General features: G+C 36.7%; 1 protein-coding gene across 8 annotated transcripts in view; it reads left to right on the forward strand.

The window, feature by feature from the left end:
• Window positions 1-18,739, forward strand: part of EML1 (EMAP like 1) — a 121,448-nt gene that overhangs the window by 60,525 nt on the left and 42,184 nt on the right. For all 8 annotated transcript variants that reach the window (XM_030948615.1, XM_030948612.1, XM_030948614.1 and 5 more), the window contains exons 2-3: window positions 8,811-8,993; window positions 14,251-14,383. In XM_030948615.1, coding sequence (XP_030804475.1) covers window positions 8,811-8,993; window positions 14,251-14,383 — 316 coding nt within the window. The remainder of the gene's footprint in view (window positions 1-8,810; window positions 8,994-14,250; window positions 14,384-18,739) is intronic.

Genomic DNA, 18,739 nt, shown 5'->3' on the forward strand with positions numbered 1-18,739 from the left:
TTTCCTTTAAATATTTAGACTGTGATTTGTCTTTGTGACAACCTGTAATGAAGCCTAACACTGCATTAATTTCAGAAACTAAAATATTCACAAGGTACAGAGATCTAAAGAAAAGTCAGACCACTGCTGAAAGTAAAGCCATTAGCTGAGAGCAAGTAGCCAGTCTGTGAAAGTGATAAATCTGCTTTAGACATCAATGGCCCCTTCTGCAGGTGCAGGAGGAATGTTTTATTCTCTTTGTATTGTGTCCCTTAGTTTGAGTCTACAGAAAATAATTAATAAAGCTGATTAGCCTTTAAGAAATGTAAATGTAGAATGGGAGTGGTATTTATTTTACAAATAAATGCTATTGATTAGGGGCTGAGATTTTCCAATTCTTATTTCTCAGAGGATAGACTTATGAAATAAGATGAAACATAAACTATTTCAAATTTGTAATTATGGATTACTTGCTGTTGATGCAGTCTCAGTTTAGTAAATTTGTAATTTCTTAAGTGGAAAAGTGCTTAATTGCTTATGTATTTCTAAAGTTTAATAGTGTTTTCAATTTATTTTTAAATAAACATAGATATGTAAGATTATAATTTTCATTAAACTGTAGATTATTAAAAAATATAGGTAAAAAGCTAGTGGTCCAAATAAATTTGAGGATCAGTTTTCATTTTAATATTGAATATGGAAATTAGGAAAATGACAAAATGTATGCTGACCTAAGTAGTTTCTGGAGTGTTTAAATGGCCCTGTCTCTAATGTAACATAAAGGCTGCATTTAACTGCAGATCAGCTACTGGCTGATATATCTTAGGGTTTATTGAGACTGTGAATCAACTTTTCTTTTGTAGAATAACTTAAATACACAACAAAGAAGAAAAAAAAATTGACTTGTAATGCATTACCACAGGCTAACATCAGTAACTTTTAAAAGGTGTTTTAAGTCAGTTTTCTTGCCTTTGGAATCTCTCGTCACTGCAAGTAAAAGTAAATCTTTCTGCTTTTATGCGTATGGCATAGTTGAAGAATGAAACGGAAACATCCAGTTTTTTACAGCAGTGAAAAAGTATTGAATTAAACACTATAAAGTTTCAAGGAGAAAGCTTTTTTGTGATGTGTGGTGTCTATTTGCATGTGGTTTAAAGTATATTTAGGAGAAGCAAATCTCTTCTGAATTGGTTCTTTTTGTCTAGTAGTGCTAAACAAAAGCCAAAGTTTTTTCCCTTACATCATGTGATGAATTTGCATTCATTTCTTCCTAGCTGTTTTTGGATGATTTGGACATTGAGCCATAGCTGTGACATGGAGAGTCATTGGAGATGTTCTCCCATGTTCCACAATCTGTTTTTCTTCTCTTGTTTTAAGGGTATGATACAGGTCTCAGCACATCACTGAGAATATAAGATGGTAAAACACAGCCCAGCAATTCTGCCCTAATACCTTAATTACCCTACTGGTTCCTTCATTAGCAAGTTCTTGTTAGGCTGCATCTTCAGTTTCTTAACTCCAGGCAGGTACCATGGAGTCCCTTCCTTTTCAAGCTACTATCCTTGCATTCATATTATGCTATGGAATATTATCTTTACCCTCCTGGTTTCTGTTTGCAATGCTGGGGTTTAAGGGTTTTTTTCAATGGTATGGGCTGATCCCAGCATAATGTGGAGGAATCATAACTAGCTAAAACATTTTCTATTGACTTCTGTGTTCAACAGAGCCAACACAGTAGCTCTGAACAGTTAAAGCATTTATGTTGATAGACCTCTTCTGGATAAAATTCCTCTAATTTATTGATGTGTCAAAAATTTCTTCCATCTTCTTCTTAAGTGCTATTGGGGAAGATAATTTTTAACTGGTTGATTTCCAAGTAGAAGTTCATTTACCATCTGCTTGGGAAAAATAGTAAGCTGCTGGCTATAGCTTGGCAGCTACAGGCAGGTCAAGGGCACATGGTTATAATTTTGCTGCAGTGATTCCTAACTAATTAGCCACGAGGAGCTTTCTGAAAATGTTCTGTTAGATCATTTTCTTCTCTCCCATTTTGTTAATGAATGCAGTGCTCCCAGCTGTGAGGCCCTGAGTGATGATTGCTATTATGGATTTATCCTTTCAAATTCTGCCTCTAATTTTAGGAAATTATATTCCCTGTCTTTAAGTTTCCAGTGGTAAAACTGTAAAAGGACAAGTTATTCCTGAGTGAGTGTTGGGAAATACAGTAATAAGATTTTATAAGTACTGGGTTGCAATAGCTAGATGTATTAGAGGAGGAAAATACTGTTCACAAATATAACCATCTGTAGTCCATATTAGTTGACAATTTTTTTTTTGTTAATTAAAATGGTTTAGAAGCGATCTGTTCTCACAAGATGATGCTTTACTTTACTGCTACTGTGGTTCCCAGCATATCCAGAGTAGGGTATTAGGCAGATGTGTGGGACAGAGTTTTCTTCCCATTTCCTCCTACACATACATATCGTGTGAGGACATGGAAAAACTAATCTGGGCTGTTTAGATTACTTAATGTGAGATGTACCTGATTGTACCCAACTAGGGCATCTCCTTACATTGCTAATCACTCTTATCTTAAGTACATGCATTAGAATACAGAATGAACTGAAAAGTTGTCCTACTTGTTCAAAAATGGTATGTGTGTATACATACATAAGCTTATAGATAGGCATGGCGTTGTTCCTGTAGCTATTGGGTTTAAATATTAGATATGATTTCTTGTTCCTCATAATCAAGTTTTCAATCTCAAAAAGTATATATGATGCTTGCACTTTTATCCTATTATATATACATTTATAGCAAAATACAGTTAGAGGATTAGACATTCAGCTGCCAACAAGTTTTGATTTCCAAAACTTCACATAAAGCAACAATGTTTACAGTTTTACCTGTAGTTAAAAGATTCTGCCTGGTTTTTTCCCCTAACCACACAAAGTAACAAGATTAAATAGGATAACATTATTTTGGGCTTTAAATCCACTTGCTTCTCACAGTGGAAAGCTCTAATCTGGCAGACCAGTCTAGTATGTAAAAGACTTTATGATAAGCTGTTGCCCATATGTGTTGTCATTGTCCCCAGGGGACAAGCCTGGAGGGCTGCTGCTGTGTTTCAGGTATGGTACAGTGTTTTGCATTAGAAAAGTGAGCAGAGGAAAGATATTTAGTCTGTGAAATACTGTTGACATTAATCTTTTAAACAAAGGAGCCTGGTGTGGTGTTGTCAAAGGAAACTAAACCTGCTGTCTTATTTTCCCATTGTTCCCTTGCACAGAGGCTCTGGTCTGCGAATGACCACTGACATTATGCCACAGAAACTGATACAAGGAGAATACTTGGTATTTTCCAATCTTGCTTCAAAGCCTGGCAACAATGTTGTGGCTGCATTCCCCTGTTTCTGTGCTACAGTGAATTGCTTGTGTTCATTTTGAGAGAAGTTGGATGATTGTCTCTCTTCCCAGGTTTTTTTTTTCTCTCTGTTGCTGTCAACTCAGAAAAACTGTTTCTATCCAATAGCTTGTCTGCCTGACTTCTGTGACCCAGACTCAAAGATGCATGAAATTAACCAAATAGGGAGGGCAGGATTTGGAAGGTGGAGGAGAGGCCTGCCACAGAGAGATGTTTTTCTGCTCTCTTAGATTGTCAAGCTAAACATATGGTATCAAGAGAGGTGAAGCAGAGAGGTCATTTGAAAGTTAGTGGTAGTGTTACTCCCAGGATGCTTGAAGGAAGTTGGTGAAGTATCTTAGTTACTTGCATGAGATCTCAGTGATGATGTGGGCTGGAGAAGGGGAACTTGCCAAACCTGTGACATGCTGAGTGTCATGTGCCACATCTGACAGCTTTGCAGTTAGTGGAGTGCAAAAGCCATGGGCCTTTATGGGTGGAAGGATGTTTCTGGAAGTGTAGGCTCTTCAGTGTTCTTAATTCCTTGCTAGTATACTGGGTCAAATTCAGGCTATGGATCTCCTAATCTGCAGGATTGTGCTTTTTTTGTTTGCTTATTTTTTCATAACTACTGTTTTTAACTTTCTCCTTTGATGGCATGTCTTTCTCAGCAGCTGCTATGTTCTGCTATAGAGTTAGCTGCATGCTGAGGGTGGAGAATTCCTTTCTGTCCATGTACATTTTCATACGGCTGTAGTAGTGGCCCTGAAGTTCATAGTTATTTCCAAGGAATGTAAATACTTGTACCAACTGATTTCAGCACAAGTACAGAACGTGATACACTTAATGATATCTCTCAGTGACAGAAAGTATTCCTGCCAGTTGAGCTCAATTCAGGCTTGCTGGCACAATCTGTGTCTTTATGCTAGAAGAAGAGCTGCTCTGTGTGCGGGTGATGCTGCCTTTCCCCTGCCATCCCTTGCCATGTTTTCCATCATGTGGATTATCTTTAGCTTTTGCCAAAGACCACTGCTGGCATTTGCTGTCCTCAGAAGGCTTGCATTTTGTTTCCTGATGTCCTGCAGAGTGTCTAAATACAAGGACAAGTCTGCAAAGACTTTGAGATGCCACCTTTAAAATGTATTATAAAGAAAGTGTCTAGCAACCACAGTTGCAAACAGTTTTGGAAGTACTTCATGTACAGTTTTATCTTGTTAATTGGTGCTCCAGATATGCCATGTAGATTGAATAAACTCAAATTTGTTTGCCAGTCCTTTGAGAATCAGTACCTAATATTTCCACTGCATGGTCAACTGCTGTGGTCTGAGCTGGACAAGATCACCTCAAAATTAATGTCTGCATAATTCAGAGGTGGAATATGTTTAATAAAGTAGTTCTTCTAGGGGGGTGAATACCAAGTCCTATTTTAATTATTTCATACACATTAACATACAGGTAAGATTTAGGCTTTTCAGAAGGCTTAGGTTTTTCTATAGAAGAAATCTATAGAAAATAGTATGCATCTAAAAGGCTTCCTTCTAAGTATAGTGTAAGTATGTAATTTAGCTTTAGCCTACATAAAATGAAATAGTGTTGAAATCACTCTTGTAAACAGCATACACATCCTGTTGTTGGCTTTGCTTCAGCTATTTCTTCACATTTGGCTAAGCTCAAGTACTAAATTGCTGTAAAACTGGAATACACTCTGGAAGCAGATTAATCATTTGACTCAGTATTGTCTTTTAGTTTGCCATAAGAAATCTTTCCAATCTATGAGGTCATGGATTAGCTGGTTGGACAATTTAGAGAGGTATGTAGTACGTTCCCCTTTTTTGCTGCCTTCCCTTTGAAACTTGCAGAATCTCAGCAAAGCAAAAATGATAAATGACTCTTTTTTCCAAGTTTGACCACAAATGCCTATTACAATGAAAAATGAGGCATCTGAATTGATACCTCCCTGTTTTATCTAATTTTGAACATTGTAGGTGGCATTTATCTCATGAGATGTAGATTAACTCCCTGTCCATTGCAGGTGGGCAGGAATCTTTTAGGTCCCTCCCCACCAAAACCATTCTATGATTTACATGTTCGAGGCAATGCATTAAAATTGGTGAAAAGAAATGAAAATTGTAGAAAGTTACTCAGGTTTCAGGTTTCTAAAAACATGTTGCAGAAATTCCACTGTAAAGTCCTTTTTCTTCCCATTGATGAAAAAAGGAATGATTAATTCTGTTGTGCTATTGATGCTACCCCTGCAGGTGGTGTGATGTCTGTTCTGCCCATCCATGGGCAAGGGGTGGTAGTGACTGATAAGGAGATCTAATACTTGAAGGCAATTTGTCTGGATTTGCAGTCTCCTTCATATGCCTTTCCAAATTTCATTACAAATGTGTGCTAAAATATTCCTTGCAGATGTCCTTTGCTGTGAGGATGAAGGTACACTGCAGAGGCAGGTCACAAATTAGGCTAACAATACCACTCTTTCTTGTGTGGACAGAATAGGTGACATCTGCAGTGACATTTTAGTTGTTGTATTGTTAGTTTATAGCATTAATTTTTTTTTTTCTCTTCTAATACTGTACCATTTCACTTATTTGGCTGTGTTGAAGGTGCAACTTTATTGCTCAACATACTGGGATGTAATGATCTCAATGGCAAAAACATTTCACCCTCTACTTGCATAACAAATAGGTTATGCTTATTTTATAATTGAACTTTGCATTCTTCATAAAATGTAGTTTTGTTGTATTCTGTGTCTCTTTTCTAGCTTACTTGTACATGCATGCAAAGGAGAGGTAAAGTGAAATGGTACTGGACTGTAAGCAATCTTGTGTCCAGCTGCAATCTTACAGAAAGCTGTTAAAATTTTATTTTTTTCTGCATCCTTGGAAGGGAACTGCACCCAGCGAAGTAACCACCATAAAAACCAAACAAGCTGTAGGTTAGAGCAAGGATGAGGGTTGTGTTGCCAGGACCCTGCAAGAATGATGATAGTGGACGATACAAATGACGTGTCCAAGAAAGGGTTTTCTGGGGCCTGTTGGTCAGTGAGGGTGTGAGGGGAAGAGTCACAGTGACAGATGGGGGAAGGGGGAAGAAGGGAGAGAACTGTACATCTTAATAGTTATTAGTGGGAGTGATTTCTTACAGGATTGTAAATAAACCAGTGCCACTGATCTACCACTTGAAGATTAATGTCTGGGCAAAATTACTGTTTCTACACACTTAAAAATTAGTGAAATGGGTGCTTCAATGAAGATGTTTTCTTTTGTAGCAAGGGTAGATCATTTCAACACCAACTGATTTTCCCCTGGGTTTCCTTTACTGCCCTGTTTTTGGGATTTCGCTATTTCTTGTTGACTGAATTCAGAGGAAAACCATTCCTGATGATACTGAATTTGTCAGAATGGCTGAAGTTTGAGTTTGGCTTGTATTGGTTAAATCAAGCTTTTGATTTGGTTGCCTATTGTCCAGTATGCTAATCCATGTTATTTCCAGCTGAGTTAAAGTGTAAAGTCATTAGAGCAGCATGGGGCTTTTGTTTGTAGAGGAAAGGTTAAATTCTGCAGGCAGCTCTTACTGCTGCCAGCATAGCTGCTAATCTGAGTTTGGGGACTAATTACCTGTAATAGCTACAGGACAGAGTCCTGTGTTGAGCAGAAGTCTGATTAGGCCAAAGTTTGGGAAGCTTTGTCATGGGGAAAGTTTTTAAACATTTTTCAGGAGCTTGAGTTCTGATTTAGTTCATTCAGAACAAGATACTTACATTGCTACTATATTCAGCCTGATAATATCCTAATGGTGATATTTTAAATAAGGTCTGAATCTCCTTTAACAGAATTAACAAGCATTATGAACGATAATAGTCTGCAGCTATTTATGGACTGTCAATATTGTTACATTGTTTCTGAGTTGTTTCTAATTCAGCTTTTGATAACCACAGATAGCTATTGGGGGTGTGAGACATGAGGAAGCCAAAACTGATCTGATGAACAGATTTCAAAATCAATCTGTATTGGAGTGGTTTGGAGATGAATAGATTTTTTAAAAAAAATTAATGCCATTTTTTCCTAGATGCTTATAATTAAAAGCTTGTATGCATTAGTGGTTTTGGGTATGCTTTTAGATGTACTCAGAAGCAGTTGTTTTCCTTTTTTAAACACTTAACTTTGTTTTAAATTTCAAGAGGAGTTGTTATTATTATACACAAACCATTTAACTTTCACATTGCACCCTTTTACAAAAGAATTGGAAAACTCTGGTTTGGAATGGAGGAGAATTAAGAACACAGGAAATGAAAACAAATACCACCTTCTTCACAAAGAGAGCTCAGCTTTAACAGAAGAAATAAAGGCTACAGACTTGCATTGGGAATGGGGGAGAAGTCAATTATGCTTGCAGAGAGTAGCATAAATATCCATTTTTGCTACAGTATGACTTATTAAGTCATGAGTTGAAAGCTATGATCCTTGACTAAGATTGCTTAAGATCATCCAGTAAGTTAGTACCTAACTGTTTTTTAGGTTTCAAAACCTAGTTAAATAAAACTTCGCAATTCTCTTTAAAAACTGCATATTATTTCCCTATTTGATACAGACTTTGATGTCTTTGGTGTTGCTTTCTTCTTATTTCTCCTAACTTAATATTGTAAAAAGAGACAGTGTTTCTATGTGATAGGAACCAAAGTGCTCATTTAGGAAAAATATTCTTATTACTAGTTTTGAGTGGAAAGAATGTGTAGTCCTCATGATGGATCTGCAGTCTTGAAGCTTCTATGGGTTACTTCCAAATAATGGGTGAATTGTATCAAAGTAATGACCCTTTGAATAATTTGCAGGCTTACAGTATAGTTACTGAGTAATTCTGAAATTATTTGGGCTTTTATTTCAGTTAGATGGAATGTTCTCTCAAAGCTGCTAGTATAAACTAGGGGTTAGCAGATTGGGTCAATATCTGTTCTTCAACCTGCGTATGGTAGCTTGGAAAAGTGTAAGCCTATCTGTTACTTATGTATTTGTAAAGTATCTGTATGACCTATATGATACAGAAAACTCTGGAAGGGTCTGTAGCATATCAGAAAATGTAGCTCTCTATGTGAATGCCCAGCAGTGGCAGAATGTTGTGTTGAGCAGAACAGTGAAGGGTAATGATTGATCACTGCAGTTCTGACATGCACGTAATTGGTAGCGGAACCCAATTAACAACTGGCCCTGAAGCCAACCTCATCATAAGATCTTACTTAAGTACATATCTTTTATTTATTTATTTTTATTTCCATCTCTTCCTTTTGGTCACTCAAAAACTTTCTTCCTCAAGAAGTCATCAGGTCTGAGAAAAGCCTTGTTTTTACCTGCAGCCAATTGCATAAGGTACTTCTGGATGGCTATCCATTATTGATAATGCCTTTTTTTTTTTTGCTGCTTGTTTAGATGACAGTGCCTCTGCTGCAAGCAGTATGGAGGTCACAGATCGCATTGCCTCTCTGGAGCAGCGTGTCCAGATGCAGGAAGATGACATCCAGCTGCTCAAATCTGCCCTTGCTGATGTGGTCCGACGCTTGAATATCACAGAGGAGCAGCAGGCCATGCAGAACAAGAAAGGACCTACCAAAGGTTTGCATTTCAGACAGATGTAAAATAGATAGTGCTGTTCAATGAGTGTTTCATATGTATTCAAATAGGTTGTTCATTAGGTCTTGAAATATTCAAATTCAAAAAATCAAGCTCTAAATAAAATACATTTGAAATTCAACCTGGTAAAAAGAACACATAGAAATCCAGATGGTTAAATCTGTGAGCCTTCTACAGTTTACATGAACCAGCAAAGCATTTGCATTTTCTTAATGCTTAATCCACAATCTACATTTAACCATTGCTACCACTTCTTACTTCTGATCAAGATATTTTATAAACTCTTTATGGAAGGCATTGTCTTCTGTGGGTGAAACTCCTAGTAGGTTGGGGGTTTATTATCCTAAAAATGAATTAAACTTAAGTAAAATGTAATTAAAATTTAATTTAAAATGTCTTAAGTGTCTGTGGATCATACAGACATAAGACAGAGCTCTAAGCTAGCACAGAGTTGACATGACTGAGGAGATGGTGCAACACCAGCTGCTCAGCTACAAAAGAAAGGTAGAGCTGTGCTTGTTACCTTGTTCCAGAGCAGCAGAGCCAGAGCCAGCCAGTACAAGGTGTGACAGATGTCACTGCTTGGCAGAATTCTGTGCTGTGCCCACGGGCCACAGGGTGCTCTCCTGTGGCTCCTGCTCTGCAGGAATGGGTTTGTCTGTGTACAATTCAGAAAATATGAACCTGAGCACTTCACAGGAGTAAAGGTTTATTAGAACCCAAGCAATGTGATTTACTGCAGTGAGTGAGGCTGCAGAGGCCTGGGAGGCTGCCTGTGTGCAGCTTAGAGAAACACACAAGGTATTTTAGGTCTTAGGTGTAAGAGTGGTGGCAGCCTAGATGTGGAGACAAAGTACTGACTTCACAGGCTCTCTGTTGTCTAACTTAGAAAGTTGTTTTTTTGGGGGTCCTGATATGTATTAATATTAATTAAAACCTTACTTTGCGTGAGAATTATGTTACGTATTTATGGATTCATAATTTTCTCACTTTGAAGTTAGGACTTCCTTTAATCTCTGTTATATATTTGTGACCCTGCCACAAATATTTAGTTCTAGTCACTGATTTAACAGACTTGGTAGGAACTACTTAATTTTCTGAACTGAGATGTCATGTTCATTACAAAGTTTTGTGTCAGGAGATGAGGAAAGCTGAAAGGGACAGAATTACAGAGCCAAATAATGAGTTGGTTGTGTCTCATGTTAGCTGTCAGATGGAATAGGCACTAAATATCTGAGATCTTGTCTTCACGTTCTCTTTCTGTTGTAATCTTCTTATTTTGTCTTTGTTTTCTTGAGAAAAAATTAAAATATCAGATAAGTTAAATGTTACTAAAGATAGCCTCTACTGTGATAAAATGTTCCATCAAATCTGGTTTTACAAGGGATTAAGAGGCTTCATGTTGTCTGTAAAATAGATATTATCTGATGCATGGAGGAAATAAAGTCTAGTAATTATTACTGAGTTGTAACCAAATCCGTTCTTCATGCCTGCTGGCTTTACTTAGCAAAATACAAACCAGATTTTCATGGATTCTGTGAGCAGAGTTGAACTTTAAATCAGGAGAAGTTTTCTTGGTCATGGCAGACCATTAGAGCCATAGTTCAATGTTCATTGAAGAAAAGCTGCTGTAAGCCTATCCCTTGTCTTTTATGGCTGGTTTTGTAGGGGTTTGTTTGTTTGTTTGTGGCATTTTTCTGTGTGTGTATGGTTTGGAGGTTTTTTAATGTATGTATGGCATGCCTGGTTCTTAATGTGTGTGAAATTACAGTGTTAGGACTTTTACTGTAATAATGCAAATAGAGGACTACAGATGTCAATTGCTCCTCCATTGCAAATTACCAGAATGAGTCCTGGTATTTGTCAACAAAACCCACCTAATTTCTGGAGAAGATCAGTACTGTGACTGTTTATGTAAAGAACTTTCACTTTGCTGTACATCAGCTGCATCGTTTAGTGTATAGTCAACCTTATTAAGAATGAATTATAAACATGAAAGAGAATCTGAAGTATTCAGAACACTTCTTTTTTTCCAGCTGTTTTGTCAAATACGATCTATTTCACATAATCACCTATTATTCCTTCGTAGGCACAACTACTTTATAAAAAACTGTATGCAATTACTTAGCATAAGACAAATTTTAGTTTGGAGTAGCATTATGAAGGCTTCTGATGGATAGTCTTGGGAGAGGGGCTTTGTTAAACATCAGAGGAGCTGAAGTGGTGGCTTCTCATACCCCTTGGGCTGCATGGACTGAACCTGTGTTTTTCTCCCTATATTTTTTAATGACTAATTCCACATTTGAAATTTTAAAAAGTGGAATTTGATCCCACAGAATGTCACAGAAATTGTGTCCATGCAAACCGGGGCTTGAAGCATACTGTATGGTGCTGTTATCATTTCATCTATAGATGAAGTAGATCAGGATTAAGTGTGTGTGTGTGTTGGGGGAGGTCTGTGCCTTTGGAAAAGCAGGATCACCCCAGTACTGCATAAAGTTTGCAATAATAATCTTCATGGGACAAATACCTTCATTTTGTCTGAGTACCTCAGATTTAAAATTAATTTAAAGATTTCAAGTTTCACACTTTCAAATCTATAATGGAAAAATCTTGAGCTTGTTTTCAGTCTTTGTGTTCTTGTTCTAAACTTGAGCTAAGCAGCTTAAAAGCAGCATACATCATGGAAAGGGAGCGGCTTATCTTGTCCATTTGTGGAGCTCCTTCCCTAATGGTCTTTTGAGTTTTTGTTTAGTTGTTTGGGGTTTTTTTCCCCTTTCCTTATTTAATTCTACTACTTGGTGGAGTTTCAGTATGGCTTCCTGCCTTTGTTTTACTTGTGTTTGTTGTTCTTTCCTTTTGCAATTATTGGTTTGTTTGTAAACTTAACAGCCCTATTAATCCATAGATCAGAGTATGATTAAAAAAGCTGCTGCTGAGGCTGATAAACTTGTCAGTCCTGCTACCACAGGTAAGACCTTGAAGCACCAGAACTTCCAAAATAAACATTACTGACAAAACAGTAATGGTGTGTTACTGACTTCTAACAGCAATGACATGTTTGGGATTGTGTGACTGTGATGCCAGTTACCACTGGTGTGAACTAGCTGTTGTAAGTAAAACTAAACAGCTCCTGAGTAAACAGTGGATTTATTGAATAATGCACAGTTTTTCTCTATGTTGTGCAAGAGTTTCATGTTGCTACTTTCTTCAATAGCTGACCATTTAAATCTCTATTTCCAAAAGTGTGGGTTGTGGATTGGTGCTGGATCTGGAGCAAAACTTCTGTTAAATGTTGCAGGGTTTATTCCTGGCTGCTGCTAGTTTTGATTTCATAAGGTTAGGAGAGTAAACAGACTCCAGCTAGTTCACTCCAGCTACTCTTTAGTAGGCATTTTTAAAAATAACTACAAATAAGGAAAATATTTTAATAATTTATTTTTTTAACTTCTATTGCTGTTCTAATTTGTCTTTTCAAAATTCATTAAAGTTTTGTGAGCTACAGAAAGCTTGCAAGGAGACAGGTCCACAACTTCTCAACTGTAGCTACCTGTGATTCTGTAGAATGTAACAGAATCAGTTTTATACATATGGATTAATTGCAGCATGGCAGCAATTAGGAAACAAGCAGCAGAGCTTCTAGCACAAAACTGTAAAAAGAATTTAATATACTAAAAAAATTAATAAAGGAGAAGTAAATAGAATTATATCTGAATTCATTAATAAAAAATAAATAGAGTTTACTTGGGAAGCCAAGTAAGCTTTAGATGTTTTGTATAAGCTCTAAAGACAGCATTAGTCAGTTAAAACAGATCATGGAAGGCAGGGCTGGAAGGCACCCTCCGTGAGCATAGAAAAAATTTTCTTTTTATCTCTTCTGTTGACTTTGTTTCCTGTCATACTTCACTCTTCTAAGCCAAATAAGCCTCATTCCTTCAGTATTTCCCTTATAGGTTGTTTTCTAAATTTCTCTCCTCTGAACAAATAAACAACAAATACATAACAAGTGTGTATTCTAACAAAGTTTCAAGACAAAGTTTGTCTTGCAAGTTGCATTCTCTAGTAGACCATATGTACTGACAATCTTCTGAAGGCACAGTTTTTCACATCTGTCTTTTTGTTCAGTATATGAAAACTTAAGTGAACAATTCAATAAATGCTTGCTGTCAGTGCTACAATAAGATGTTACAATATGACCTATAATTGTATACAATTGGTACTGTTTCAGTTTAGCCTTTTATTTCTTTTATCCTTGGCAATCTTTTTTGAAGAACATTTCATAGGTATTCTCCCTGCCATCCTCTCCAAGTTCAATGAAATTTTATGTTCCTAGAGTGACTTGTTACTGCTGCCTTTTCTCAGGTGGTGTTTCTCTGAACCCAGGGGCTTTTGGCATCTTTACAATGGCTTGTAATACAAAGTCCTGTCAAATTTCAAGTGATTCAAGCTTTTTTCTCTGCTGTAGAGAAAGCACTAGTCTGTTTGTGTCTGTGTTTCAAGGCTATGATCCACAGTAGCATTTGTGTTGGTACTCATTGCTTGCAGTTTTAAACACTGTTTTTGCAACTAACTTCTAACTACTTGAATTGGACTTTTCTGTCATTCTAATGTTAATTACAGCTATGACACACAGATCCTTTTTTTGAGCCAATATTTGATCACAAGAATGTAGGTAGATAATGCCAGCTTATTACCTTCACTCTTCTGCTGATTTCAGTAGCTTTTTCTGAATAAAGGGTACAAATCCTTTCTGTCAAACATAAGCCCACATTCTTTGAAAAAAGACTTTTTAGGGGAAGTAGAAATTTCTTAATAGATAATTTGCTTGTGGAAAACCTCCAAGAAGACTGAGGAACAAAGAGCAGGACTTTCTGGGATGACAACTTGCCTTCATTTCTAGCACTCCTCTGGATGCTATCCAGGTGGGCAAGAGAGTGATGCTCTTTTGACAGAGCAGGATTGGTTTTGAGTACAACCACCACTTTTGTGCTTACCACTAAGCTCCTTAATCTAGGACAGAGGTTTTACTTGATAGGACTATTATTATTATGAATAATAATAATAATATTGTTTTTAAATTCCTCAATGTTGAAACCCTCATCTATGCTGAATTTGGCCATAGTGACACAAAAATGGCACACTACATGGAAAATGTAAAATATTTTAGTGTTGTTTGCTGAAGAAAAAAACACAAAAAAGTAAATGAAGGCAATGAATTCATCTTACGCTTGTTTTACAGCAAGACCACTGGTACAAACCCTGCCTTTAAGGACTACAGTTAACAATGGAACTGTATTACCAAAGAAACCAAGTGGCTCTTTACCTTCTCCATCAGGAAGCAGAAAGGAGACTGTGACACCAGCAGCAAAAAGGTAGGCATTGATAAGAAACCTTAGAACGCTGGAATTGAAAACATGGTATAGCTCCTGTTTTAACCTGCTAGATATGTAGTTTTTCTTACTTGCAAAGCAGGAGACTAAATATTTAGTTCGGAAAGAAAAGGAGATGGATTTCATTCTAAGAGGCTTTTAATTTATTCATTCTAATTACAATTAAGGTTATTGCCATGAGTATTGAAAGAATGCACAATGCTTGGTCTTACTGGCTTGTGTACATTTCTTGCTTTTAAGAATTTAGCATAGAGAGAATAAAGCATTTCTACTGTGCTGTTGCCCAACATGATGTGAAAAGTGGTGCAAGAATTCTTTGAGTAGCTATTAGAAAATATATAGTGTGCAGAGAAACAGTGTTATCATTGCAAATCAGTATGTTATCTTTGGTGGTTTTCTCTCACTAACAAAATTATCATATAAACTGCATGCACAGGGTTACAGCATCCGAGGGAGGAGGAAAATTCTATGCCTAGCACATATTTATGCAAATGAAAACATCCATCTTTAGATATCTTATCATTAGCATGTATTAAACCCTTTTAAAAATTACTGCTCTGACCCAATTTGCTTTGTGTGTAGCTGTTTTTAAATATATTAAATGTTTTATACATCTGGGTTATAAGGAATGGAATGGATTGGGTGAAGCAAGTTCAAGTTATATGTGGCAGTAATTGTGGTGCTAATCTACTGCGTGGTATATGTGTAAAAGATAATAGTGTGGAGTTTCGGGTTTAGGTTGGGGGATTTTTTTGTACATTTCTTTTGTGTGTTTCCTCATCTTTTTGTAGTGGTGATGCTGTCAGCTCTGAGGGAGGGTAAGTTGTAGAGATGGGAGCATTAACCTGCTAAGATCTGAGGTCTCTCTCTTAAAAAGAATTTTTCCTCAAAGGGGACATGGTGGCTAAGGATATGCCAGTTTTTGTTGAAGGGGACTGATTTTCAAGAAATTCCAGATTCTGTTATTGTAGAGTAGAGAGAAGTTACATTGTGCACAATTAAAATTGGAAAATACCATATTTGTTTATGTCACAAAAATGAACTCCTGTGAGCTCTTATGAGCTGGAGCTTGCTGCAGCTGTGGGTTTTGGCAGGCTGGTCTGAATCAGCCCTTAACAGAAGAGAAGAAAATCAAATACTGCCCAAACTGTTTCATTATTAGATTTGTAGAAGTTTAAAAATGGGTGAAAGACTTTCCTTTTAGAAAAGAAGATGTATTAGTGTTTAAAGGAATACTATTTAGTACATGCTGAATTTCAAACCAAATTTGTTCTTCACAAATTATTTTTTCTTAATAATTATCATAATTTCATTCTTCCTAATTAAGTTTCAACTAACAGTTATAAAACATACGAGAATTGGGAGACTTCACCGGTGTACAGAGGGTGTGATTACTGAGTCTATGCTCTGTCTCTAGGTCTCAGCATAGACTTTCTACCCCAGAGTAGGGTGGATGAAGCGCAGCTCAGAATCATACTCTTGCTTTCTCTATTCATGGAGGTCTTTATGTAGTTCAGGTGTTTCATCTGGTATTGCCTGCAGGCTTTATCCTAGCTTAGGATCCCTGTAGATAAGTGGCAACCTGTATCCCTTCCACCTGACCCATGTGCACCCTGGATACCCAGAATGCCAGTGAGAAAGTTCTTAGAGAGCATCATTAGGGAGTATTTTTAGACTGTCTTGATTCCTGTGTGAGAAATTCTTCCACAGGCCAAGTATTTAGTGTCCTTTTATTATCCTTTGTCTCTTCACATTGCTGAAGAAGCTAGGCTGAAGGTGCTTTAAATATGCAGCATGAAAATGTGTATTCAGTTTTGGAAAAGAAAAAGATATATGGACAGTTTTGCTGAAATGGGTGAGCACTTATTAAGAGTGCTTAGGAGGGTGGGATTGTTTAATGTCCTGAAAAATACAGTTGTAAATTCAGGTGCTGTACAATTACAGGTGCTGCTCCTTTCAAATGCTCTAAAATTCTGTATTGGTGCCTTTAACGTGAAAATGTTCTTTATTGTTACCTTTATTAAACTATATTAAAGCATATTTCTATGCCTTGCCTATAAATGTGCTTCAAGAGGAATAAAATGGAGTGGTAAGAACCTCATTGATCAATTACTGTACAAAACATTTTTTTGGTAAATTATTCTGTAATCATTTAATAGAGAACCTTGAAATAACTGGTTGGATTTCAGGATTTTATAGTAAATGGTGTTCCACATATTCGGTATTCAAAGATGATACAGTAAGTGCTCCAAATATCTTTCTTTATACAGTCAAGTAGAATAATTCATTATGCATCCTTAAGATGAATTCAATCACACTTTGTATTTATACTGAACCCTTTTACCTTCGGGAAATGCATGTGTTTATGCATAAAACAGTAATGGAAATACATCAGCAAAATCAAAGAGCTTCCTTTTTCAAGGGGTAGGACTTGTTTATTTGTGTTGGAAGCTTCTCTCAGTGTTGCACAGTTTACAGATGGTGGGAAATTTCAAGATTTTTTTTAGTTCTGATTTCTGCTAGGCAGTGCTCTTTTCTTATGAACTGCTTCCAGAACTGTGGCTAATATGTAGTGTTGGTATTGTCTAGTCCAAAATATGGTCATGTGATGCAGCAGCTGTAAATAGTATTAAGTGTTTGTAGATGTTTTTAAACTTAATTTTTATGTGAATGCTTTTAATAGTTTTCCCATACAACACAGATGCACAATTGAAAAGGTGGAGTTTGAAAAATGAAAGTTAAAAGCAACAGTAGAAAGGGGAAAATATTTTTTGCAGAGTCATCTTCTAAACTTTTGATCTACTATTGAGACTGACAAATATCTGCTAGTAAATAAATAGTAAAAACCAGTATCTTCCATTTTTTTATTACCTGTGACCATTTATCCAAGAGAAAGTGCAGGTGAATTAAGTCCTTGCCAAATGTTTTACTGCCTTATGAAAAGAGGGCTTACAATCAAATATTTTCTGATTCCTCTCTTCTCCTATACTTGGCACTGTTTGGGTTGAGACTGTGTGATGTCCAATTGAAATGACATCAGTCTGTCCCTTGAAACAGTTTGTTGTGCATTATTTATGTAAATATATGCAAATAGTCTGCATGGGGACTAAGTGTACATCCATACATTCTCCTTCTTAGAGATAAAAGTATTTACTGGTATGTCTGCAGACACAATCTCATTTCATACAATAGCTGTATTAAATGTGTTGGTTAACTCATTTGAACCCACAGGTTGGTATATGGCTTATCTGCCTTGCTGGATTACCAAGGAGATGTGGTTCAGAGTTCATTGCATTTTCTGATTTCCCATTTAATATTTGAAATGGAAATGACTTCTTCTGGCAGGAATATAAAATTGGAGGTAATAAAAAATGCTTGAGGCTGAAAGGGTGGAACTAGCAGGCTTTTATTTGAATTCTGTCATATATTCTCTCAGTGACCTTATGCAAATCATTTAACCTCTGTGCATATTGCTTTTCCTTATGTAAAACATGTATCTCTGGATATCAGTAGGTTCTTATGTGATAATTAGATCCAGATCTTGCAAAGCATTGAGGCACCTCAACTGACTCTGGCTTCAATTAGAATTGAGGGCACCAAACCCTGCTTCAGCATTCAGATCTCACAGTCAATACCCATTGTCCAGGTTAAGGAAGGACTGAAATACCTTGAGTAAAACAAAAGCACAAATCCAAAACATGGATCAACTGGATTATAAAAGTATATGGTGGTAATAGAGTGCAAGATAGAAAGCCTGGTGATGCTGGTGGTACTGGGACCAAAAATTGTGGTCAAGCACCAAGAGGAGCTGCTGCACTCAGGCTCTGGGGACCATGTGAACACAGCTCTGGGTGCCAGCCAGCTAACAGAGAGCTGGAGTGATTCTGAGATGGGCTGGACAATCACCTGACACAGGTTGACAATCAAGAATTGCCTGGCTTTGAAAAGTGTTTCCATGTCATCTTCACAAGAAACCTTCCATCAGAGGATTTGATCTGAATTTTAAAATACTTACTAATTCTGTGATTTAGAAGTGTATGAGCTATTTTGAGTAACAGCTTTTTGAATGCTGCCATAGTTTTATTCTAAACTTTGTGCTTAGAATAATTATTTGAAATTTTCATTCCAAATAAGATTAGTGTATTGTGAGCAGAACTTTCCCTTCCCCCTGCACTTTTTTTTTGGCATTTAATGTGGCTTGAAGTTTGCTGCTTAACACTAAATTTGTCTTTGGAATTTGGCCAGTGCGTAGTAGTGGTGTTTTGTGTTCTTTATTAAAATCTAAGGTTTTGTGACTCATCTAGGATAGCTTTGTTTCCAAGAGTTGAGGGGGAAAAA

Source organism: Camarhynchus parvulus, chromosome 5, assembly GCF_901933205.1.
Source record: "Camarhynchus parvulus chromosome 5, STF_HiC, whole genome shotgun sequence".
NCBI classification, from domain to species: domain Eukaryota; kingdom Metazoa; phylum Chordata; class Aves; order Passeriformes; family Thraupidae; genus Camarhynchus; species Camarhynchus parvulus.